This window comes from Prionailurus bengalensis, chromosome C1 (genome assembly GCF_016509475.1).
Source record: "Prionailurus bengalensis isolate Pbe53 chromosome C1, Fcat_Pben_1.1_paternal_pri, whole genome shotgun sequence".
Lineage (NCBI taxonomy): Eukaryota > Metazoa > Chordata > Mammalia > Carnivora > Felidae > Prionailurus > Prionailurus bengalensis.
In genome coordinates this window covers 187772593-187798967 of record NC_057345.1, presented here as the reverse complement: position 1 = coordinate 187798967, position 26375 = coordinate 187772593, and the positions used below count along the sequence as shown (strand labels likewise).

The 26375-nt window shown below is 39.9% G+C and overlaps 1 protein-coding gene across 1 annotated transcript in view; it reads right to left on the bottom strand.

Moving 5' to 3' along the window:
• LOC122481631 (aldehyde oxidase 2) overlaps positions 1-26375 on the bottom strand; it is an 87253-nt gene that overhangs the window by 20288 nt on the left and 40590 nt on the right. Inside the window, exons 21-31 of the mRNA XM_043577434.1 lie at positions 25799-25923; positions 24765-24898; positions 22446-22533; positions 19492-19578; positions 19087-19278; positions 16243-16470; positions 12049-12144; positions 7717-7845; positions 5926-6000; positions 5122-5174; positions 3085-3199 (exon numbers count right to left, since the gene is read on the bottom strand). Of these exons, the coding sequence (XP_043433369.1) occupies positions 3085-3199; positions 5122-5174; positions 5926-6000; positions 7717-7845; positions 12049-12144; positions 16243-16470; positions 19087-19278; positions 19492-19578; positions 22446-22533; positions 24765-24898; positions 25799-25923 (1322 nt within the window). The remainder of the gene's footprint in view (positions 1-3084; positions 3200-5121; positions 5175-5925; positions 6001-7716; positions 7846-12048; positions 12145-16242; positions 16471-19086; positions 19279-19491; positions 19579-22445; positions 22534-24764; positions 24899-25798; positions 25924-26375) is intronic.

Below are 26375 nucleotides of genomic sequence, written 5' to 3'. Positions count from 1 at the left end.
ACCACAAGATCACAATCTGAGCCGATGTCGGACGCTCAACCGACTGAGCCACCCAGGCACCCCTGGATTTGTTGTCCTTATACAATTCATGAGCTCATCTAGTCCTCATGATGATTTGATGTAGATAGTTTGTTTTTTTTTTTTTAATTTTTTTTTTCAACGTTTATTTATTTTTGGGACAGAGAGAGACAGAGCATGAACGGGGGAGGGGCAGAGAGAGAGGGAGACACAGAATCGGAAACAGGCTCCAGGCTCTGAGCCATCATCAGAACTCCCGGACCGCGAGATTGTGACCTGGCTGAAGTCGGACGCTTAACTGACTGCGCCACCCAGGCGCCCCGATAGTTTTTTTTTTTAAAGTTTATTTATTTTTGAGAGACAGAGAGAGAGGGGGAGACAGAATCCCAAGAAGACTCCATGTCATCAGTGCAGAGCCCAACCCAGGGCTTGAACTCACAGTGAGATGATGACCTGAGCTGAAATCAAGAGTCAGATGCTTAACTGATTGAGCCACCCAGGTGCCCTGATGTAGATGATTGCCATTTTACTGAAGAAATCATGTAGCCATAGTGGCATGTTTGAAATTAGAGATTTGAAAGATATTGGACCATATTATGGGAAAATGTTGAGAATATCTTTGACTTTGCTTATCTACTTCGTTGGATAAGAACGGATGAGAATTGGATGAGAAACATCACAATGATTTGGCCCTTATGTTTTGGAACAAGCATGTGTAGACAGGTTGTTAAGGAGCCACAGAAAACCCCTAGGTGCCTGTGGTCTATCCAGGAATATCTTTGGGCTTTCTTTCTGCTCTCACATCCCATGCTTGTTCTGACAATATCATCATTCTCTGTTGAGGCACACTAGCTGGGCTACCTTCTATCTAGCTTTTTGGATCAGCAGCTCTCTTTTGACTCAAATGTTGACCTCTCAGACAACCTCCTATGTTCATTCTCAACAGCTAGGGCAGGATGTTGGACACACCTCAGGGTGGGCCTGTGACTGGCAGGTGTTTGGATTCAGCAACCACAAATAACTGGCAGCAGTAGGCCTGTCATTTAATTTCTCTGATTTCCCTTTAATTAAAAGAAATTTTGCCTCTTCAAGGAATAAGCTATTTTAAGGGACTGAAGTAATACCAAAATGACTGGACCTTAACCAGTAATAAGGAAGCCATAGGGACAACCAAATTTTCACTGTTCTGGTTCCATAAATTCTGGAAGACCCCCATGAGATTTCTTTCTTTAGGGATTTATACCAAAGCCCTCTGATAGAATTGCCAGATAAAATAGGTATGTCCCCAACTCTGCATTGAACATATTTGTACCAGAAATTTATTTGTTGTTTTTATCTGAAATTCGAATTTAATCAGGCATCCTATATTTTTATTTGCTAGCAACAAATCTGGCAACAACACCTTCAGGGTAGAGGATCAGAAAACTAGTTGATTTCTAAAAACAGCTTTTCTCTGAGTATGGAGTCTTGAATGGGTTACAGGTATGTTAAGACACTGACGGACTTTTGCAGGGGTCTGGGCCAGGATTTTCAGGTTGGTCACCTGCCACCATGGTTTCCTTGTTTGCAAAAGTGTGCTGGGCAAATATTATCATTATCTATGTGTGCCATTATGTGAAAGACATTAGGAAATATACTTTTAAAATAATTATATAAGCAATCTATGATCCTGATTTCATGAGTTTACTTCCTCACAATGATCTAGAATGAAAATGGGGACATAATGTATCCTAAGGAGGAACCTGAGTGGAATGTGAGGGCAAGTGCTCTCCAGACATCCCTTCATTTACCGTCTTTTCTGTATAATTTATATAAAATCTAAGTGATGGACAAATTTACCAGCAATGGGGCAATAAAAGACACTTTGGTAAGATTTGCAAGTCAATATTTCCAATTTCCTTCTTATTTTACATAAACTGACCATTTCTAGTTTCAGGTAAAATGGTTCAAGATGATGTTGGAATAATCTGTGTATGGAATTTAGATGTGTCGTTGGTCCATTCTGTAGATTTCCTAACAATTTCCATACTTTGGATATAGTATATTCTCTTTAAGGTTTCTGTAATCTCTCTATTCCGAGAATGATACCTGGGGTATATTCATAGGTTTACCTTTTATGGTGGAAGTTGTTAACTTTTGATTACATGTGACTCCCTGATTCCAGAAGGACGCTCAATTAAGTAGCAAGCACAACAATTATTTTCAGACCTCCACTCCCCAGCCCCCCCAATCTTTTTTGTTAGGGACAGTAGTACCTTTGGGATAACTGACTTTAGAGAAACATCACAGTGCTATCTGCTCTCAAATATTTACTGAAGACAATTTATTAAATTACCTATTCCTTCAGATTAGATAAGTTGACCTTACTTTAGGAACAGAATCTTACCTCCAGTTTTTTTGGAAAAACTTTGAAAAGCAACTTTGTTGTATGAAATGGGATAAAAAACAATGCACTTTAGGCTGTCATGAACAATTCTGTTTTTGACTACTGCTTTAAAATTTTTTTTAATTAAATTAATTTTTTATTGAGGTATAATTGACATACAACATTATATTAATTTCAGGTATACAATATTATTTGATATTTGTATATATATCAAAATGACCATCACAATAAGTCTAGTTAACTTCTACCACCATACATAGTTAAATTTTATTTTCTTGTGATGAGGACTTTGAAGATCTAGTCTCTAAGCAACTTTCAAATATGCAATACAGTATTATTAACTATAGTCACCATTTTGTACTTATTCCCCGTGACTTAATTCTTTTATAACTGGAAGTTTGTACCTTTTGACCCCCTTTTCTCTCTTCATCCCCCCCCCCCCCCCCCCACCTCTGGCAACTACCAACCACTGTTAGGAGCAATTCCTTTTGACTACTTCTTTTTAAGTGAAAATTCAGAATAAGCCTGGATCTCTAGATATTCCCAAGGAATTGAAAAAAAAATACTGTTCTTATTGTACAAGTAGTACATAATGAAATTGGGCTATTTAATGTGCAACATAATTTTGTTGTTGTTGTTGTTGGTTTAATTTGCCAAGAGGAAAGTTATATTTGGTTTACCTTGTGAGCGCCTGTCAGGCAGTCAATTTCAACCTCAGAACAGGCTGCTCCATGGACATAGTATGGGAAAGGGTCTCCTTCTCCCTTCTCCCAGTCCATGTTGGCCTTGTATCCCCTGATGGAAGAAATAAAGCCCATCAGCTTGGGGCGGTGATAGCAGTGAGGTTGCAAACAATGTTGACTCATTTTAAAAGTTATTTAAGTTTTCAAGTGTCCAGCTCAATGACTGCATGTCTGACGAGAAGGAACCAGAGGGGCCACAGCAGTGGAGAAAGAATGTGCAGAGTCTACACTCAGGTATTTAGACGCAAAGGGTCACAGTGTATGCAACTTGCTCTCAAATGGATCAGAAACAACAATATACAAAGAGAGAGAGGGAGGGGGGAAATGATAAAGCAAATGTGACAAATTACAGTAGGTACTTCTGGATAGAAAGGATATATAGTATTCCTTCTACTATATTTGCAACTCTTCTACGAATTTAAAGTACTTTCCAAATGAAAACAAAACAAAACAAAAAACCAAACCAAAACAAAAAGTTATTAAAGTTTTATGATAGCATTTCATCTTACTGATACTTCAACTGCTTTTTAAGGTTTTTTTTTTAAGTTTATTTATTTATTTTGAGAGAAAGAGAGAGAGCACAAGCAGGGAAGGGGCAGAGAGAGAATTCCAAGCAGGTTCTGTGCTGTCAGCGCAGAGCCCAACACAGGGCTTGATCCCAGAAACTGTGAGATCACGATCTGAGCCAAAATCAAAAGTCGGACACTTAACTGGCTGAACCACCCAGGTACCACTCAACTGCTTTTTAAACTCATTTAAACTGCTACTTGTATTTGCAACCTAGCTAATTATAGCAGCACTGTCATGTGCCTCCATTTAAAAAGGATACCCTTTGTGTTTCAGTTAAGAAGCCAAAAAGAAAGAATCCAACAGGCTGTTTTGGTCTGACCTCCCAGTGTGTCTGTATTCACAGTGTAGAGTTTGAGCTTTTAGCTCTGTGGATTGAGAACCTCAACGGATTTTATCAGCATTCCCAAAGGAACCCTCTAGACTATGGTAACCAAACTCACTGGGGAATTGATGGTAATTCAGAGCTGGTAAAAAAGGGCATGTGATTCAATGCATTAATGTACAATGGAAGATGTACCCAGCTAGATGGCTGACTAGCTCTCTTCTTGGGTAACGGAACTCAGAAATTTAGAACTCATGTGCAGGGCACTGGGCTGGGCTATTAACTGCCTCCTTCCTTCCTTTTTCATGAGAAATTTCTTGACTGTTCTCTGTCTCTGTGGATGTGTGTGTTTAGTTTGGTGGTTTGTTTCACTACATTGTAAAACTGCTGTCATACACTTCCTGAATTTGACCATCAGTTCTCCTCTTTGTGTTTCACTCAATTAACATGAATTAACTGAAGGCCTCCCACTGACAGACACTGTACAAAGAGAGGAGCTTCAAACAGAAAGCTTTTATGGTAAAGGAGGGACGGTTTGTAAAATTGAGTTGGAAGTTATTTCCAATGATATTTTTTTACTATCCAACAGTGAATAGTAAATAATGATTAGATGTTCTAAGTCATGTTAAAAAATTAAAAAAAAATTTTTAGATATTTATTTATTTTTGAGAGGAAGAGAGAGAGAGCACACACACACAAGAGTGCAAGTGGGGGAGGGGTAGAGAGAGAGGGAGACAGAATCCGAAGCAGGGTCCAGGCTTGCAGCTGTCAGCACAGAGCCTGATGCAGGGTTCGAACTCATAGACCGCCAGATCATGATCTGAGCCAAAGTCAGACACTCAACCAACTGAGCCACCCAGGTGCCCCTAAAAAATGTTTTTTACCCAATAAGGGTATTTTTTATTATTTAATATTTCTTTGGATATAGTTCAAAGGCTTACATAAAATCAATTTTAGACTGAGAAGGGACCTCAATGATCACGTAATAAAAACTTACTTTACAAAAAAGGGAACTAAGGACCAGAACAATTGAGTTACCTTATATTTTCTCAGCTAAGTCCAGACATTATTGTAATTTTTACCTGAAGTATCCAGTGGCTGAAAGACTGATTCTTTGTTCAAAAGCAGCTTCTATCTGAAGAATGGGCATATTTAGTCAGAATAAAATAAATACATCATCTGATAGGTGAAAATGAAGGTATTCCCTATATCAAAATTGACATCTGGTAATTGTTGCTGGTGTTTTGTTACCAGTAAAGGAACACATTGTAATATTTTTTTTCCCCTTAGCTGGTACATTAACAATTTCCTTCTGATTGAGTTGAAATGTCTGAACTAAATAAGGCAGAATCCTGCCACACATATATGATGTAGGGGCTTAGTTCCCAAAGTATTTTGGGATAAAGTTCTAAATGTTAGAACTTTAGTTAAGTGTGCGTGTAAGTGTGGGATAAGTGTTCCGATGAGATAAGAGAAAGGATGTTGTAAAGTTGGATTAGGTGAGTCATTTCCTTTGAGACATGTTTAATAGCAATTAGGCCTTTTAGTTTTCTTCCTTCCCATTTAAGACACCTTTTTCTTTTTTTGGTGGCTTAGGAAGGCTTGGTCTTTTCCTTTTCTTATTTAAGCAGAGTGGGTAAGCCCTGCTGGGTATTCTTCATGTATTTCCATTCCTCCCCTCAGTGATGCTGTTCCCTGTGTGCTCTCTCACACATACCTGGTATACAGCATGGAGCAGCTGTCTCAACCTTTTGCGATCTTGCCCTTCTGCAGAAATCCACGCCCAGAAAAACTCAGTGTGGTGCAGTGGTACACTGCCATGATGCTCTCAGTACTGGTTAGGACTGCTTTCTCATTTGTAGTAACAAACAGAGTGGAACACTTACCCAGTCCTCCCATGTACCTCCTGGATTTTTCTTAATGATGGGCTCGAGGCGTTTCAGAAGGATCTGACATGCATTCTTGAAAGGGTAAAGAGGTGCATTCTCATTAGAGAAGAGCCCAATGGTTAGGATTTGTGTGGAAGAATAGTAATCGATAATTGATTAGGTCAGTGAATATTTATGGAGTGCTTGATACTGATACATTGGGAACACAGAGACAATAACAACACAGTCTCTGACCTTGAGGAGGGTATCAGTTATTGCAGGTTTTTAAAAAACTTCCCTGGTTCACTTCCTGTGAAAATATGGGCTCAGCTGAATTTCTACTTTCAGGTCCTCTTTCTAAGAATATTTGTTTTGTGTTCTTAATTCCTTCTCTTTTTCTACATTTTTGACTTACATCTTCTTTTGTATTTTCCAGCCGTTGAAATAAAAGGAACAAAACATCTTATTTTCATTCTACTCTGTGCTTTCCTATCTGCACCAATAACATGACAATATCCCTCTGGATCTGAAATATTATTCAACTCTCTGTCCATCTTTCCATATGTTCATCCATCCACCATCAAACTACTGCAGTGAAGGCCTTGGCTTTGGGTGTAAAGTGAGAAAATAACTAAATTTGTCTTTATAATAATCTAGATCTGCAAAGTTTCTGATCCTTAACTAAACCTAAAACTCTAGAAGATGGATTAATCTTAGTTTGGGTTGACAACTCCCGTACATGCTGAGTGATTCTTATCTTGTGTTTGATCCTATCCAAAATTGGATCTCATGAATTTGAAGTTTCCCACACAATTGTTCTGAGGGAAAGAGCCTCTGGATTTTAGCCCCTAACAAGTATCCCCACAAAGATAAGATGGATTTGAAAGTGATGCCTCTTGGTAGCATAAGTGCAGTGTTCTGAAAATATGCCTCCCCATAACATCCCAATGGAAAAAGTGGAACGTTTATAACAGAAACATGACAAATAGATATTACTGCAAAAGTACATGCAATCAGATATCTTAATTAAGGAATAGTGAAGTCATAATCTATTCTGAAGTAGTGAAAAAAAACCCCAATCAGTTAGAAAACAAGTTCAAAGGATAAGCATGAGTGCTATGGTAGAATTCCACTCATGTAGACACTTCAATTGAACCATATCTACTTGGCTGGGGTTCTGCCTGCTTACCTGCCTGCAAGAACTTGTTTGTGTCAGAGGAAATGTGCCCAGTGCTGAGTTGCATGGTATACCCAGATTTCTTCTTTCTGTGTCTACCAGGGACAGAGACTGCTTGTTCACCAACATCTATTCTCCCCTTCTTCCATAGTAGCTGGGCATGTGGTGATTCACTACTCCACATTTCCCCAACCTCCCCTGCAGTTAGATGTGGCCTGAGCCTGGTTCTGCTAGTGGATGATCAGTGGAAGTGACTTGCATCACTTCCAGGTCTGATCTCCATGCTTCTTCCCTGATGATGATGCTCAGGGCAACCTTGAAAGCCACATGTTGAAGGTGGAAGAACAGCCATTAACCTCAGAGTACTCTAATGACCAAGCTCTCTCTCTGGACTGGTAGGTATGTAAAAAAATGGACTTTTGTTGTGTTTGACTCACTGTATTATGTGTCTATTTGTCACCTCAGTTTAGCCTACTCTAACTGGCACCCTCTCCTGATATTTTGGCTATCCTAAGCCTATGTTTAGTGACACAGATGACTTCTCTGAACCCAACTGCTCATGTCTGTATCCAGCTAAGAAAACCAGCAATATGGAAAAAGTGCTGAAGGGAAAGACAGACAGCCGGAAGCACCTGCACGGCTTTGCCATTGACGTCCGAACCAATGGAAGCTGCTGTAGCAATTGTATTTGGTACCGTGGCTGTACTTGTCTCACAGATGTGCATATAAGACATGGGTAGTTTTAATTCACGGCTGGCCACCTATGAGCAAAAGAAATATTTTCATGTCCAGCAAAGTCTTTTATGAAGATTTTAATCATGTTTTAAATGAAAAAATACTACCATTCTTATTACATCCATGATATACTTGAAAACCTAAAATAAAAGTTAAAACCACTTTTTAGTAGAGCCTTATGCTGGTTATTTATTTATTTAATTTTAGAGAGAGAGTGAGTGGGGGATAGGGTCAGAGGGAGAGAGAGAGAGAATCTTAAGCAGGCTCTGTGCTCAGCCTGGAGCCTGACACAGGGCTTCATACCATAACCCTGGGATCATGACCTGAGCTGAAATCAAGAGTCAGATGCTCCACTGACTGGGCCACCGAGGTGCCCTGCCTCATGCTGATTTTTAAAATGTTTTCTTGGCAATATTATGTAGTGGTTCTTCCATCCAAAATTAGTGTTTAGATGTTAAGTATTTCCTTAACATCTTTATACTTACACTTAGATATTAATTATTTTTATTTTACTTTATTATTATTATTTTTTTTCGTTTTACATGGCTGCAGTGACAGGAAGAGAGAGATTGGATTGACTGGTTCAAAGGTTGGTCTTAAATCTGTTGATATCAGCATCAGATGAATTTGAAATGCCCCTGAGAGCCTGTCTTCTCTCTAGCCCTCATCCCCACTTTAGCTTTGGATTCCCCCCTTGTCTTCTATTTGCTCCCTCCTGCCATACTCCTCTAGTATTTGCTGTTCACTGTTTTCTGTTCTTTTTCTTTCAGTTCCTCTAGCAGACACATGTGGAAAGAAAGGCATTTAATCACAATAAATGAAAAAGAGAAAAAGCATTGTTTTGTTTTTTGTGCTCTTTTAATTTTTACAAAACCACTTTCTTCAGATGTCTGCAGTTATGTACTTGTCCTCAAGTGCCAATCTACAGATTAATGCTGTTGTAAAAGTGAGTTTCCCCAGAAAGAGGCAATATGATGAAAAAGAAAAGGACAATTTTATTGTTTGTTGGTGATGAAGAGCCAAAGGGAATTTATTGCGTCCTATAAGTGGGAAGGACAGAGCCAGTGTCATGTATATCTGTATCTAAGTCTTTATGGTTTCATCAGGGTCCTCTTGCTGCCTTACACATTTGTTTTTCTTTCTATGATGGCTATGTTATTTCCAAGAGAGACATGCTTCCTCTATGGCACAGGAAAATTGCCTCTGACAACCCCTGGCTTATAACATAGGAACTAAACAACCACAAGAGAATGATAGTTCTTTTCTACCAGGACCTACACATCAGTCCCAGGAAAGGATCTCGGTCTTATGCCTTCCTCCTGGACCCATCCTTGCAGCCAGTGGATTAAGGCACCATGACTAGCCAGACCCGGCATGTGTACCCATATCTGTGCAGTTGGGGAAAAGAGGGAGATGGGGCTAAAAGGTACCAGAATTGAGGAGGCCTTTAGGAATATATGGAATGTAGGTCCTGTATTCCAAAGGAGCTAAGGGGCTGGATAGTCAAAAGCTGTGGATGTGTACATAATAATCTAACAAGTCTGTCAATTTATTTATTTAATTTAAAGAATTATTCTTTTTTTCTCTTGATTTCTCTTTTTTTTCTCAACGGCATGATGGCAGTTGATGAAATACTTGTCCTTACTTGTCCAATAGTGTATTAGCAACCTAATATTGTCGTCCAAACTTTAAAAATCATACATACTGGCCTCAAAATAGAAATTCCTACTCTAGTAAGCCTGCATGGCACAACTACCACAGTGTTCCAGGGGCCCATTAGTGATGTTTTCACTAACAACAATCCCCACCCATAAAGCCTGGCCAAGCTCCAGGTCTATTTGTACATGCATGGAATTTCTGTCACCTCAGACATTCTATTTGATATGTACGAAGCTTTTCAACCAAATAGTCAAGATCTTAGGGCTTGAATACAGGGGCCATCATATATCTTAAAATTAGTGTCACATGTCATTCATGTCAACAATGTATAGAGAGATTAACAACTGACTTTCACTATTTGTAGACAACACGATACTCTATATGGAAAGCCCAAAAGACTCCTCCAAAAAACTGCTAGAACTAATACATGAATTCAGCAAAGTCACAGGGTATAAAACTAATGTACAGAAATCTGTTGCATTTCTAAACACCAATAATAAAGCAGTAGAAAAAGAAATCAAGGAATCAATCCTGTTTACAACTGCACCAAAACCAATAAGATACCTAAGAATAAACCTAACCAAAGAGGTAAAAGATCTGTACTCTGAAAACTATAGAATACTTATGAAAGAAAGTGAGGAAGACACAAAGAAATGGAAGAACATTCCATGCTCATGGACTGGAAGAACATTGTTAAAATGTCTAAACTACCCAAAGCAATCTACACATTTAAGGCAATTCCTATCAAAGGACCACCAGAAATTTTCAGAGAGCTAGAAAAAACAATCTTAAAACGTGTATGAAATCACAAAAGGCCCCAAATAACTAAAGCAATCCTGAAAGAGGAAAGCAAAGCTGGAGCAATCACAATTCCAGACTTTAAACTGTATTACAAAGCTGTAGTCATCAAGGCAGTATGGTACTGAGACAAAAACAGACACATAGATCAATGGAACAGAAAAGAAAACCCAGAAATGGACCTACAGCTGTATGGTCAACTAATCTTTGCCATAGCAGGAAAGAATATCCAATGGAAAAAAAGATAGTCTATTTAACAAATGGTGTTGGGAAACCGGACAGCAACATGAAGAATGAAAATGGACCACTTTCTTACACCATATACAAAAGTAAATTCAAAGTGGATGAAAGACCTAAATGTGAGACAGGAAACCATCAAAATCCTAGAGGAGAACATAGGCAGCAACCTCTCTGACCTCGGTCATAGCAACTTCTTACTAGACATGTCTCCAGAGGCAAGGGAAACAAAAGCAAAAATGAACTATTGGGACTTCATCAAGATTAAAAGCTTCTGCACAGCAAAGGAAACAATCACAAAACTAAAAGCCTACAGAATGGGAGAAGATATTTGCAATTGACATGTCTGATAAAGGGTTAGTATCCAAAATTTATAAAAACGTGTCAAACTCAACACCCCCAAAAAACCAAATAATCCTATGAAGACATGAATAGACATTTACCAAAGAAGACATCCAGATGGCTAACAGGCACATGAAAAGATACTCAACATCAGTCATCATCAGGGAAACACAAATCAAAACCATGATGAGATAACACCTCACACCTGGCAGATGGCTAAATTAACAACACAAGAAACAACAAGTGTTGGTGAGAATGCAGATCCTTCTTGCACTGTTGGTGGGAATGCAATCTGGTGCAGCCACTCTGGAAAACAGTATGGAGATTCCTTAAACAGTTAAAAATAGAACTACCTTGTGATCCAGCAATTACACTACTAGGTATTTATCCAAAGGATATGAAAATACAGATTTGAAGGGGTACATGCCCCCCAATGTTTATAGCAGTATTATCAACAATAGCTAAACTATGGAAAGAGCCCAAATGTCCATTGACTGATGAATGGATAAATGAGATGTGGTGTGTGTGTGTGTGTGTGTGTGTGTGTGTGTATAGTATTATGCTAAGTAAAATAAGTCTGTCAGAGAAAGGCAAATACTATATGATTTCACTCATATTTGGAATTTAAGAAACAAAACATGATCATATGGGAATGGGAAAAAAAGAGGGAGAAAAGGAAACAAAATATAAGAACTCTTTATGATAGAGAAGAAACTGAGGGTCAATGGAGTGGGGAGATGGGGGTGGGCTAAATGGGTGATGGATATTAAGGGGGGGAATTACAGACCTGTCATGTTGAGCATGGGTGTTATACGTGAGTGATGAATCAGTAAATTCTACTTCTGAAAACAATACTACACTATGTTAACTACAATTAAAATTTTTTTTAATATTTATTTTTGAGACAGAGAGATAGAGTGAGAGCAGGGGAGGGGCAGAGAGAGAGAGAGAGAGAGAGAGAGACAGAATCTGAAGCAGGCTCCAGGCTCTGAGCTGTCAGCACAGAGCCCACCGTGGGGCTTGAACTCACAAACAGTGAGATCATGACCTGAGCTGAAGTCAGATGCTTAACCAACTGAGCCACCCAGGCACCCCTCTAACTGCAATTTAAATAAAAATGTAAAAACAAAGTAGTAAGTATAAAAACAATTTTAAAAAGAGAGAGATTAAGGACTTAATTTTATTGATCTTACCTGCAGCATTTTGGTGTGAATACCTTGTCCCAGTTCGTTGCCTCCATGTGTGACCAATACAGACCCATCTGTGTAGATATGAACAAGTGCAGCTGCCTAGTAAAACAACCCAGAAGGCACAGCTCAGTGCAAGTTTAGTGAGGTTCAATATTAAAAAGTGAGTGGTGAAATACCAGTCTCACAGAGTGAGGAGGGTCATAGAGGCAGGCTTTCCTGGTGGGATTCTGAAGCTTAGTTCTGTTTTGTGCAAAAGTCACCTGTAAAGAACGTTCCTATTTAGGAAACTTGTTTTAATAGGAGCCCCTTTGGATACCCAGGAGTTATGAGTATCGGTTCCAACTATTTGAAAGTCGATTCCCTGATTAAAATATCTGGCTGACCACTCAGCTAACTAATTAAACATTTGTTAGGTACCTGATACATGTTATGTGCCAACCTGTGCTCAGCTCTGGATGTATACAGATGGGCAAGATGTGGTTCTTCCTCAACAGTGTAGTAGCTCACACTGTAATGGGGGGACAGGTTGGAAAGCAGGTCATTATAATGCAGAATGATTTGTGAGATAATGGGCATGGCATAAGGGGCTCTGGGGACCTGGGAGGACAGATCCAACTGCTTTTGAGAAGCTTGGGGAAGGATTTCCCCAAAGAGACAACTGAATGGAATCATGAAGGGAAGAAAGGTTCATCACTGGGCAAGTTGGGCAAAAATTCCCCATTGTCTGTAAGGGAAAGCCTAGCTCTTCATTACAATATGAGGCCTTTTAGGATTTGGTCTCTTGTACTTTCCCAATTCCATTGTCGTCTTTTCCTGCTTTGGCTTACCGCTGCTCCTTCCTGACCTGTGCTCATGCTTATGCTGTTCTCACTTCCTGGCCCACTCCCCAGCCTTGAGATCCACACCTATAGTCTCGGTTCTGTTAAAGTTTCCCCCACATGCTTCTCATTCCCATCTCGGAAGGATCAGTTACCTGCTTCTCTGCACTTCCTCTTATGGGGTGAACTGGGTTGATTAATGTCTCCTGCAAATTCCTGTCCACCTGGAACTTCAGAATGTAACCTTATTTGAAAATATAGTTTTGCAGATATAATCAGTTAAGATGAGGTTATAGTGGATTAGGGTGGGCTCTAAATTCAATGACTAGTGTCCTTATATAAGGCTGTGTGAAGACACACAGCAAAGAAGCCCTCATGAAGATGGAGGCAGAGATTAGAGTGATGTGGCCACAAGCCGAGGAACACCAGGAGCCACCAGAAGCTGGAGGAGGCAAAGAAGAGTTTTCCTCTGGAGATTTCTGAAGGAGCATTGCCCTCCTGACACCTTGATTTTGAACTCCAAGCCTCCAGAACTGTGAGAGCATAAAATTGTTGTTGTAAGCCACACAGTTTGTGGTACTTTCTTAAGGCAGCCATAGGAAATGAATACAGGGGGGTGACAAGCTCTTCTGTGCGAGTCTTATGGTGGAAGGGCACCTGGGCTGGTTCAAGTGTGTGTCCTATAGCGAACTTAGAGCAAGTCTGAATCACAGAGGCACTAAATAAATGTTTGTTGAATTGCACAAATGGAAATGTTCCATTTCAGGAGGAGGAGGAGGAAAAGGGGGAGGAATTAGGACTTTGTTCTGTCTGGAGATGCCTGGAGGCCCAGAATAGCTTGGAGCAGCTTTGGGGCACCCAGGCTTATAGATGCTAATAATAGTATTTATCACCGTGGGCCTTTTGACTCCCTCTTGATAATGCTCCCAATGCCTAGTTTGGAGAGTAAGTGTTCCAACTTTGTGAGTCATCAGCTGCCCTGAAATAATACATTTCAATGCCTAGCCTGGTGATTCTTGGGTGCATCAATTTGGAACTCTGAAGAAACTGGAGACCTTTCAAAGAGAGCTTTAAAATCATTGCTTGGTTTAAGGATTTGTTGTGTGTGTGGCAAGATGAGAAGTTGGCTCCCATGACTGATGGTGGAGAGTAGACTGTGTTATAGATGAGGGGCAGCCATAGAGGTGCGGGGAGGTGTTTTATAATAAAAAATAAACATGTGGTCTTTGTCTCTGATTTTTGGCACAGAGGTCCTAAAACCCTGGGAATTTATTATTTTATGTTTGCTGTTCAGATGATTCTCTGGGGAAACCTAGACAGCTTGGGGGGGGGGGTGGTGAGAATTGTTGCCAGAAAAACCAAACATGTGGTTAGAGGGTTCCAGGCTTCAGCCCCCATCCCTACCTTCAGGGAGGGGGGAAGGACTAGAGATTGAGTTCAATCACAATGGCCAATGATTTAATCAATTATGCCTATGTAATGAAATCTTCATAAAACTCACAAACAATGGGGTTTGGGGAGCTTCTGTGTTGGTGAACACATCCACAAGCTGGAGTGAGAGGGCATAAAAGCCCCACACCTCTTCTCCCACACCTTGCTTTATGCATCTCTTCCATGTGGCTGTTCTTGGATGGTATCTTTTGTAACAAATTGGTAATAATTGTAAGTAAAATGCTTTCCTGAATTTTGTGGTTGTTCTAGCAAATTATCAAACCTATGGGAGGTGGGGAGTGGAAAACCCCTGATTTTGTAGTTGCCTGGGCAGAAGTGTGAGTAGCTTGGGCACCCCACTTTTACTGGTGTCTTAAGTGGAGGCAGTCTTATGGGACTTAGCCCTTGATCTGTGGGGTCTGTGCTAACTCTGGGTAGTTAGTGTCAGAATCGAATTGAATTGTTGCATGCTCAGTTGGTGTTGGAGAATTGATGCAGAAAAAACACAACATTTGGTGTCAGAGAAAAAAATCACACAGGCAGATATCTAGAATCTCTTACGCTCCAGCTGTTAAGTCAGTCCCAGCTTGTAAGTGTGACAGTTAACCTTCCTGCACCTCTGTAGAGAATGGGCATGCTGGACCTGAACAGGTCTGTGACTCAGGAGGCCAGGGAGTCTCATCCTACCTGCTGGAGGAGCCCCAGTCCTGAGAGGTGTGCCTGAGATCTCCTGAGGGAGAGGCGTGGGCTGCCTAGAATAACTACACAGTGTTTCAGGAACCCTGCCAAGTGCTTTATATTTATTAGATTTTGAATCCTTATCAATCCTAAGAGAAAGGATTATTATTCTCATTATATAATTAAGGAAGCTGAGGCTCAAAGAGGTTAAATAATTTGCTTGATATCACTCAGCTAGTAAGTGGCAGGGCAAGGATTTCTCAGGTCCACCTGACTCCAGTTAATTAGGGTTTGGGGGCAACTTCTTTATTCCCTAAGAAGGATTTCCTTGGACAGGGCAGCTTTTGTGGTGTGTGCATGTGTGTGTGTGTCTATTGGCTGCTAGTAGTTGGGTGTAAATGGAAACATGCTTTCAGTGATATACACACAAGGGAGATCTAGTGCATTTTTAGATTTAGATTTAGATCTAATGCATATAAGATCTCTTCAGCTGCAGAGTCTCTGCTTCTGGTGGAAAATAATGGGAGGCAACATTTCCCAGTTTTCTAGACAGCTTTCCCATATTTGACCCATTGGGATTGCTGGGAAGACTTGTCTGTACCAGTCTGTACCAGTGTTATTTAATGGTCTCATCTATTTGCCACCTTTCCTCCTCACCTTCTGGAGAGGGCCTCTGAATGACCTGCCTCTTCCTTTTGCAAATCTACCTGGAAAGATTTTTGGACCACACTTCCCTATTTCCCCATCAGAAATGACACATATTCCTGGGAGAAGTGGCTCAAAACAGCCAGCTGGTCAGGGCAACATGCAGTGACTTCTCTGCCTAGACTTGGGGGTATTGAGGAGAACTGAGATATCTGGGGGCACAGACCAGGAGAGGCCTCCTTCCTGCCTAAGCCATAGCCTTGGGCTCAGAAAGCTCAACACAATGGGCCTTGTGGGCTCTTGTTCCCTTTAGAATAGGGATGATTCAGGGTTGGGTGAGGTGATGATGGTCATGGTCACTGCTGTGTCTTGGCAGTTATGCTGGGGCAGTTCTCAGGCTTGCTGATGCCATTTTCTGCCACTGAGACATTTTTCTACTGCACTGTGTTGAATGTGCTTGCAGAGAGGGGGCTGCTCAGGAGAGTTCTGTACATTTCTCCCAGGTGCTGAGGGAGGGAGGGGCTCAGTGCCTGGGACATATGACACTCTCCCAAAATCACCAAGAGCTGATTGGGGTAGCAGTGCATCTGACATGAGGGTTATTTTCCACATATAAACGCTTTACCTGATGATAGCTTGTTGCAGCAAAGCCGACTGAAAACTTCATGGGGATAATTGCAATGCCTTTCTTTTTCCAATAATTCTTCTTGTTAAACTCTTCCACTTGTATTCTTCTGCTATGAAAGGAAGACTTGTCCAGACACTCATTCCAACATCTTATCAGGGTCTCAGGGTTGAATGCTTGTTTGTAGATGGTTTTATCAATTGTTTTGTACATGTTTTTCTCCCTAATCTGAAATGGGTGAGAAGCTGAGTCAATAGTTATGGTAAGATAGAAACTGACTGCAAAATAGATACTTGAAAAGCTTCCCCATTAAAAAGAACAAACTTTGGTGGGGAGAAGACAGGGTGTATCTTCTTTCTTTGAACAGCATGTGGTTTTGCAAAACTAATGGGGGTTATTTCTCATCTCTTCTTCAATGTACCAGTCAGGGCTTCTCCCTACCTGAGGTTAGGGGTAGTAATTGGCCCCTGAAGGGCAGTAGGAAGGAGGGGCTGAAAAAAAGCAGATATGCCTTTTTTTCCTACCATGTTCAGAGGATGAAGAAGAGTTGGTAGATTGTATATAAAAGCAAGGATTTATTGTCATAACTGAAGATTTGTTCTGATAGAGAGGAATTGCATTGCAGCTAATAACAAATAGCAGATCTTCTCTAAGCCTTCTGATTGACTTTGGAAGGTGTGGTCAAATCTTTTTAAAAATGTATTTGAATATGGGTGTGTCCTATGTCCTAGAAGCCTGCAAGACTTGACAAGGAAGGAAGCCTACTGAGATACGCTCAGGAAATTTTCATTATCCGCATTTCACTCTAGTAACAATAAAAGAATTATTATTATCGACGGTAACATTAGAATAATACTATCCAGTTTATGAAAACAAATACTATTCAGTTTATGAAAACAAATACTATTCAGTTTATGAAAACGAAGTGCTAACTCATTTGATTCTTGCAGAAATCTATGTAGTGAGTCATATTGTCCTCATTGTATAGATAAGGAAACTGAACCACAAAGAGGTTGCCTTTCCTTGTTCAAGTTGTTGCATTTGTCTGGATTACCTTCCCATTATCTGTGCCTATTATTCTTTAAGGCCTATCTTAAGTGTCATCTTCTCTGGAAAGTTCTTCCTGACTCTCCTCCCCTCAAGCCAAAGTGATGTCTTCCTCCTTTGTACCCATAGAACACTTTATGTGACTTCTCTGAGGATAACTATTGTCTTCCTTGTACAATATGTAGGTGTTCTCTTGTGTGTAGAAGTACCCTGATAATCACAAATCCAGTCATCCTCTCTGTTGAACTTAGTGGCAAAGGGGTTCAAAGGGCATTATATAGAGAGTGTTTTCTGGAGCAGATGGACTATATTGGGGAAATGAAAAAGAAGCATAAAATGTAGGCTGGGGTCTACTTGAAATGTGTGAGGGGCAAAAAAGTGTTATTAATAATTATCTCAATTGCCAGTGGCTGCCTCTCTCTGGCTTAGCATCCTGTATATACTGTGCACCTTCTAGGATACTGTACAAAATAATATTTTTAGAGGGCATTCTTTTGGCAGTGTATCTCTTCAAAGTTTTCAATAAATTTATCCTAAAGATATATACAATGGAGCAAAAATACATCTATATTTTGGTACATGTGTACCAAGATGTTTCTTGCAACATCATTTCAATAGCCAAAAATGGGTGACAACATAAATGTATATCAATAGTGGGGTGCCTAAATAAATCACGGTAAGTCCACGTTACATAATACTATTAAGTTATGAAAAAGAATGAAGTGGTTCATTCTGCTGACACAGGAAGATGGTCATGGCCTACTGTCAAGCAGAGAAAATAAGGTGCAGAATAATATGTTTATCATAGTCTCATTTTGGTAAATAACTGTCTATGTACATATATATTATATATAAATATTTATGTTTGTTTATGTATGTGTGTATGAATACAGAGGGCTGGAAAAATAAACATAGAACCACTAACAATGGTTGTCCTTGACTAATAGGGATGATGGAATGAAGAAGGGGACATTCACTTTTTACTTTATTTATTTACTTTATTCTTTTTTAAAAGTTTTTTTTTTAGTTTTTAAATTTTATTTACTTATTTTGAGAGAGAACATAAGCAGGGGAGGGGCAGGGAGAGAGGGAGAGGGAGAGACAGAATCCCAAGCAGGCTCGGCACCATCAGCACAGAGCCTAATGTAGGGCTAGAATTCACGAACCATGAGATCATGACCTGAGCCGAGATCAAGAGTCAGATGCTCAACCAACTGTGCCACCCAGGTGCCCCCATTAAAAAAAAAATCTTTTTAATGTTTATTTATTTTTGAGAGAGAGAGACACAGAGCATGAGTGGTGGATGGGTCAGAGAGAGAGGGAGACACAGAATCCGAAGCAGGCTCCAAGCTCTGAGCTGTCAGCACAGAGCGCGACGCGGGGCTTGGACACACAAACCACGAGATCATGACCTGTGCTTAAGTCAGATGTTTAACGACTGAGCCACCCAGGCGCCCCTAGGTGCCCCCACTTTTTGGGCCCCGGGTTGGGCTCATGCTGACAGTGCAGAGTCTGCTTGGGATTCTCTCTCTCCCTCTCCCTCAAAATAAATAAAATAAACTTTAAAAACAAAAAGTAATTATTTTTGTACGAATTAGAAAAAAGAAAGAACCAGAAAGCTTTTTGCATAAGGAGGTAGGAAGATAGTGGAGTCTTTTCCTTCAGGTAGCACTTAATTTATATTGAATTCTGAACCAGGACTAATTTGAGTGGTTCTTCTATGGTTTTTCTTTCTATGGTTCCCTACCTCGTCTGATTCTTCACTAACCTTGGTTACGACCTTGATTACAACCTTACCTCTTCTGGAAGAAGGCCACATTTGGCTGCCACAGCTGTGATGCAAGATTCTGTTATCAGGGTTCCTTGTGGGAAGCCAAATCCGCGAAAGGCCGTATTGGATGGTAAATTTGTCATGCATGCCCGGCCCCGGAATCTAAGGTTGCGGATTTTATATGCATTTTCCAGTTTTAATATAAGAAATTCTGTTACCTAAAGTAAAAGGAGATATTAATATATATATATATATATATATATATATATATATATATCAGCTATTGCTTTTTTTTTTTTGTAAAATCAAGTACAGTGTAACTGCTTGTGGAACTTGATAAGTAGTTGAAGAAACATGCTCCATAAAGACTCACCTAGAAATTCTGCGTTCTATTCATGATTAGGGATGGTGCTAGTTTCTGATGCACATACCTGCTCAGAGTCATCCAGTGTGCATCCTCCATTAATGAAACACTCAATGTCTAGAGCTTTGATTCGCCCGTTGTTCATGAATCCCACCTGTCACCAGATGATGGACATTTTATGATCTGTTTAAAATTAACATGCCAAGTTCAAGTCACAGCCCAGCTCCACTACTGGGTGGGATTGAAGACAGACTCTGCTCCTGTTTGCTTGGTGGTGTGCCACACCTGGCTATCCCCTTGATTTTCAGTGCTTGGCTGATAAAGACCTCCTCTGATCTGGATTTTGCTGAGCCTTTCCTTTCAACATGTGATTTCCCAGCTTTGCAGTCAGTGTGGAATTCCAAAGTCCTTGCTTGCCTCCTGGTATATAATTGCTACCCTCTTCTTCCTTATTTCTGGCAGATTCTCCTTCACTTTTTACTAGTTTTCCTTCGAATTTAGTCTGCGGTTTCTCCCCCTTGTGGAAAAGTCTCTGTAATTCCAGAGTGCGTGGGAATGAATCACAGTGCATCTCAGAAGCAGATGCTGGGGAATGGATAGGAGAATGGCTGCTCCCATTTTAGGGAGCTGAGGAAGTGCTTTGTGATTGGTTAAGGATGTAACAAATGTGAACTAGTTATGCTGTTCTTTTTGGGACTCACAGAAGCACTCTGTATTTTTCTGAAGTTGTCATTCTCTTCCCACCCACCTAGACCAGTTGGTCCGCACAGCACACACTGAAAAGACTGTTGTAGTTCTACCAGAAAAGGATTGGCCCTGGTCCCTTTGCCTTTCTGAAAATGGGCACAGCTTTTTGGTTACTATCACCTATGGAAATACTGGATAACAAACCTGAGCACATGCAGGAAAATCCACAAATTCAGAATTCACGGTAATTTTGACAAATGCTAGGCTGAAGTTTACCTTTTACTTTTCATGAAGAAACAATTGCTAAGCAGAATAGCTCTTAGACTATTAAACTGTTCAAAATTTTTAAGAATTTTGGAAGAACTTATTCACACATAAACATCTATTATGCTAATTTATAAATAGCTCTGAAAAACTGAGCAAAACTGTGTTAGCTAGGTTTGAATGAGGATCTCTATCTATCCATCCATCCATCCTTCCATCCATCTACATACACACACATCACAGACACATATATTACTACACTGAAAGTAAAATTATATTTCTCTAAAAATAAAATAAAACTTGGATTTTCCAAAGTATATTTTCCTCATTTTAGTCATATTTTATATTACCATAATTACCAAAATATTCAACATCTAGAACCTTCTAAATAAGTACTAGTACTAAAACAGTCTCACAACTGTAACATAAATAAAGCCTGATTTATAATGGGCCAAAACCAAAGAACTCAACAACCACCATAACAACACAAACTGCCTCAGTCCCAGAATGTGGCTCTACATTGTTCTTGGTACTAGAAGATAACAACAGTTGTGAATATTCATTTCTTTGGATTTGAAGGCCAATAAAAATTTTAATGGCCAACTGTGTTCCTTTTCTCTCTAATTATAAAAATTACTAATGCCAATGGAAGAAATTAAATGGTGCTGTGGTATGGATTTATAATCCAGGAAATATAATAACTTAGTAATCTAAGGCAATGACAACCTCAGGTAGAAAATCTAGCTATACATACACTATAAATAATTCCCAGATAGAACACATTTGAATAGAAACATTACATTAGAACTATCCTAAAAACTCAGTCACAGATTTGAAAAGTACTATTGTTGTCAACTAGATGTTAACAGAATTTTTTTTTATTATTTTTATTTTTTGAGAGAGAGAGAGAGAGCAAGAAAGGGGCAGAGGGACAGAGAGAGAGAATCTTAAGCAGGCTCCATGCTCAGTGTGGAGCCCTACATGGGGCTTGATCTAGCAACCCTGGGATCATGACCTGAGCCAAAATCAAGAGTCCAATGCTCAACCACTTGAGCCACCCAGGCACCTCAAATGTCAGCAGTGTTTTTAATGGTATTTATGCCATAGTTGTATAAAAAGCAATGAGTGTGGTTTGAAACAATTTAAAATTATTTCATTGTTAATGGATACTTTTTTTCCCATTTGCAAGGAACTTTTGTAACACTTTCATAACAATTTGGCCGAAACACTTGTAAAATGATTATGTAGTTAAAATGGTAAAATTGTTTCCAAACATCTCAAATGCAAAATATTTTAATAGTCAAGAAGTTTTGGTATAACAAATGTTTGTAGCTTCTTTCATTTTTTGTCTTTGGGGAACCACTACAAAAATCTGATCCCTTCATCAATGTTTTTATCATTTGAAATTATATTTTTATCATCCAGTCTATACTAGATGTATTAAAAGTTCCTCATAAAATTTGTGAGAATTCAAATGTTTTAGAGAGAGCGAGAGAGAGCGTGTGAGCAGGAGAGGGGTAGAGAGAGAGGGAGAAAGGGAGAGAGAGAATCCCAAGTAGCAGAGCCTGATGTGGGACTCTATCTCACAAACCATGAGATCATGACCTGAGTCGAAACCTAGAGTCAGATGCTTAACCTACTGAGCCACCCAGGTGTCCCAGTCATTTAATATTTTATTTTATTTATTTTTATTATTTTTTTCATTTCATATTTTAGATAAGATTATTGTTTGTTTTTAGAATTTAGCAAAATCAAAATAATAGAAAATGATAAAAACCACCAAAATAAAATGAGGTATTTTAAAAATCTTTTTCTTCTTATTATTTTATTTATAATTTACATCAAAGTTAGTTAACACATATTATAATAATGATTTCAGGAATAGAATTTAGTGATTCATCACTTACATATAACAATCAGTGTTCATCCCAACAAGTGTCCTCCTTAATGCCCCTTGTCCATTTAGCCCATCCCCTTACCCAAAACCCCTCCAGCAACCCTCAGTTTGTTCTCTGTATTTAAGAGTCTCTTAAAATGAGGTATTTGAATAGTTTCAAGTTTAATACTCACTTTATATTTTCCAAATAATGGGTGTCTTCCCCCAGTTATTAACATATCATCTTCACGATCAAGAACAAGACGAATGGGACGACCAGTTCTAAAGAAAACAAATCTTAGATTCTCTACCCATTCCACCCACCCATTCATCCATTCCCCTATTCATCCATCTACCCATCTAGCACCCATCCACCTATTTATTCAACCCCTCACTTAATTATCTACCCAACCATCCATCTATCTACCTTTCTGCCCATCCATCCTGCATGCATTCTCCTACCCATTTATCCAGCCACTCATTTAACCATCCATCCATCCCATATATATTCCCTGAGTGCATAAAATAAGCTAGGCACTGGTCTGAATTAATATATGACTAAACTACTACTGTTTCTGTAGCCTATAACTCAATAGTTGGAGATCTAGCTAAAGTGATTAATGTCACATGCCAGTTAACTTGTGTTCTTAAGGCTTCAGATTTCATGCTCACTTAGATCCAGCCACTTTGCATATCTCCACCATGAGTTACAAAGTTGAAAGAATGTGAATAGATAAATGCATACTTAACACAACTGTAAAAACAAGGCCAAGTACTTGTCTTTAGGATGCTGGGTTAGCATTTTCATTTTCACCCAGGAATGCTATTATGCTGGACAAGTTGGGCCCTTGGGTAGCTAGGAGCTTCAGCCTTTCTGTATCTCCAGGGCAGTAGTTCCCATACTTTGGAGTGTAGAAGAATAGTCTGGCATGCTGACAAAGATGCAGATTCCTGAGCCTTAGCACTAGGACTCTCATTCAGTACATGTAGGGAGAGGCCCCAGAATTGGCATTTTTCTCAGTGATTCTTATGAGGTACTTTCAGGTACATGTTGAAAACTACAATTCTGGCACAAGGTTTCCTGTTTGTTTGTTTGTTTGTTTGTTTTTTTAAATGGTGACGACTACCTGGAGCATCAGTTAAATGTAAAGTTTCTGTGTCTACTCTCTGGTGCTTCTGATTCAGTGGGTCTGGGGTGGGGAGGCATGAATTTCTACAAGCATAGGAGGCATTTATTATTATTATTATTATTATTATTATTATTTGAGAGAGAGAGAGAGAGAGGCAGAGAGAGAGGAAGAGAGAGAGGGGGACAGAGGATCCAAAGTAAGCTCTGTTCTGACAGCAGCAAGCTGCAGGCTCGACTTGAACTCACAAACCACGAGATCACGAGCCCAGGACGTTCAACTGACTGAGCCACTCAGGCATCCCTAGGAGACTCTTATTATCACCAGTCTGGGAACACTACTCTGGGGACTACTTAATGCATGCCAGATGTGTGCTAAGGTGGGGTTGTAGCTTAAGGCACTGGTTGCCACACTTGGCTGCACAGTGGAACTACTGGGTTAGTTTTAAACTATACTGATGCCCGAATTGGATGGGACAACCTAGGCACTGGGACTTAAATGCTCACCAGATGATTCTACTGTGCAGTAATGCTTGAGAAGTCTTAAAGGCACAAAGCCTGTTGGGAGTATGATGAACTGATTAACCCTTCTGGGTACTTGGTGGGTGTGAATAGAGACATTCATTATGGAAAGAAGTGGAGATGGGATTCAGATCTTGTGATTTCCTGTCTCTCGTTGCAGAATGGGACACACATCTGAGTGCTTTAGGACCTAGCTTTGAACTACACAGAATTTGTCAAAGGAAGCAGGACCTTTGAACTTTGCAGGCTGATTGGGGCTCTGACAATACTTTGTAACTACCAAGAAACAGCCATAGAAAATGAACAAGAAACAGAAAAGCCAGCAACTTGAACAACATGAACAGCAAAGGAGCAAGCCTTCTGGTTGAGTTAGCCTGGGAACTCTCTTTGAGGATATCATCTATCATTAAGAAAACATTGACTAGCCAGCCCTTCCAGGTGCAGAGAGGCAGAGGGTGGGAGCCTTTCTTTCCTCATGCCATCCTGACTGCAGCTAGAGTGGGAAGGGAAAGTGGGGGAGGAGCCTCCCCCTTGGCATTCCACTTAGGCAGGAGACTTGCCCCACCCCTAAATAGGTCATCTTTCCTGAAGCTCAGGGACAGGGCAGCCTCAGCCTTGGAGCTGTTTAACTAATAATATCACTTTTCTTTTTTATAGCCTGTTTCAAGTCCTAGGTGCATTTGACTTTTCCAATCAATCTAGGAAGGTGAGTATTATATCTATAATTATAAAGAAAAAGAGACAGGAGCCTGAGTTGCCCAAGGACACTCAGGTAGTTATGACAGCAGTCAAGTCACTCTCAGTCCACGGATTTGCCCTTAGCTCTGTATGTTTTACACCCTCTTGTATCCCCAAGTGCACTTACTTGATAGCACCCACAGCAGCAATAGCCCCAAATACAGCTGGTCTTCCTACTTTTCCGCCAAAACCTCCACCCACCCGCTTGACATGACAGGTGATCCTGTTGATGGGGATATTTAAAGTAGAGGACACTGTTTTCTGTGAAAGATAATGAAAAAGTTTTACAAGAAATGGCAAAGAAGCCTTTTGTTGCCTGAAACATCACAGCAATATTCATCCACACCTACTGTCAGAACACAAAAACAAAAACAAAACCCAAACTAAGATAATGTAAATCTGTGTTGCAGAGAGCTCTGTTGAGCTCATAAACATCATCAATCTTACAGGACAGCCTTTCTAGCAGAAAAATAGTATTTTCCAGAAAGGAAACTGTCAGAATCCTAGATTCCTGTCAGAGCTGGAATCCTAGCCAAATGCCTAGACGTATGTTCCAACAAAGTGAAAATCAGCAAACTCCTGACAAGTTAGTAAAGAAGATGTTTGCAGCTAAAACCTAGAGCACTTTGAGACTGGGATAATGAAAATGTACTGTAAAGTGATGTGTTTACTCCAAAGGCTACCTGTAATGATTATTTAGAGAAAAAGCAAGTGCAGATATAATTTAGTGTTATCCAATCACAGAGCTCATTTAAGCATGCTGCAAATGAATGTATTCTTTAAATCTGAAGTGACTGTGGTTGTTCTTTTTCTTTTTTGTTTAATTTTATTAATTTTATTTAATTTTCATTCCAATATAGTTAACACAGTGTTACGCTAGTTTCGGGCATAGAATATAGTGTTTCAACAATTCTATACATTACTCAGTGGTCACCAGGATAAGTGTGCTCTGAATCCCCTTCACCTCAGCTGTTCTTATACTTACTTGACAAGACCAGAAAAAAAAAAAAAGAATTCTGGTATCTTAGCTGTTCCACTGATGTCCAATATTTGGACATCAAGTTTCTACAGGAAAAATGGCTACCAACTGTGAGCCTATGGGGATTGAGGGCCATGATGAAATTAGGAAGTTGGGAAGGTAAGGGCGATCCTGGACCTCACCTGCACGTGGGCTGGATCCTGTGTTGATACATAAATGTCCAGTTCTTTGTCCTCTGCCTTTGGAATAACAATCACTCTTTGTGTTTCCATGTAGAAATGTTCCTGGCCTCCAACATGGACCTCTCCTGTTAAGTGCAAGCAAAGGGAAATTCCTGAGAGTGTGTGTTGATTGGAAACTACCATGTTGAGGAATTCCAAAGCAAGTAAGATGTGGACTGACCAGTCTGGATTTGTCCCGACCAAGGAATTGATGGATCAGGAATTTGTTCTGTGGCAACTAAAGGCAATCTGTTTCAGATACCATAGTTTTGTATAACAAGTTGGAGGGGTCTGGCTCCATTCCTCTGTCCTTAACTAATCAAAGTGCTAAGGATTTTTCTTCTATTTATTCTGTTGCTCCCTGTCCCCCACCTCTAAAGGCAACACACATAATACCCCCACACCCACACTCACAATTTGAGAGGAGGAGATATAAGAGAAATTTGGCAAAGTGCTGAGTCTTTAGAGGATGCCCTTTCTTAGGAAATCACATGCTCTCAGTGTCTGCTTTGGAACAGAATCATGCAAAGATTCTATT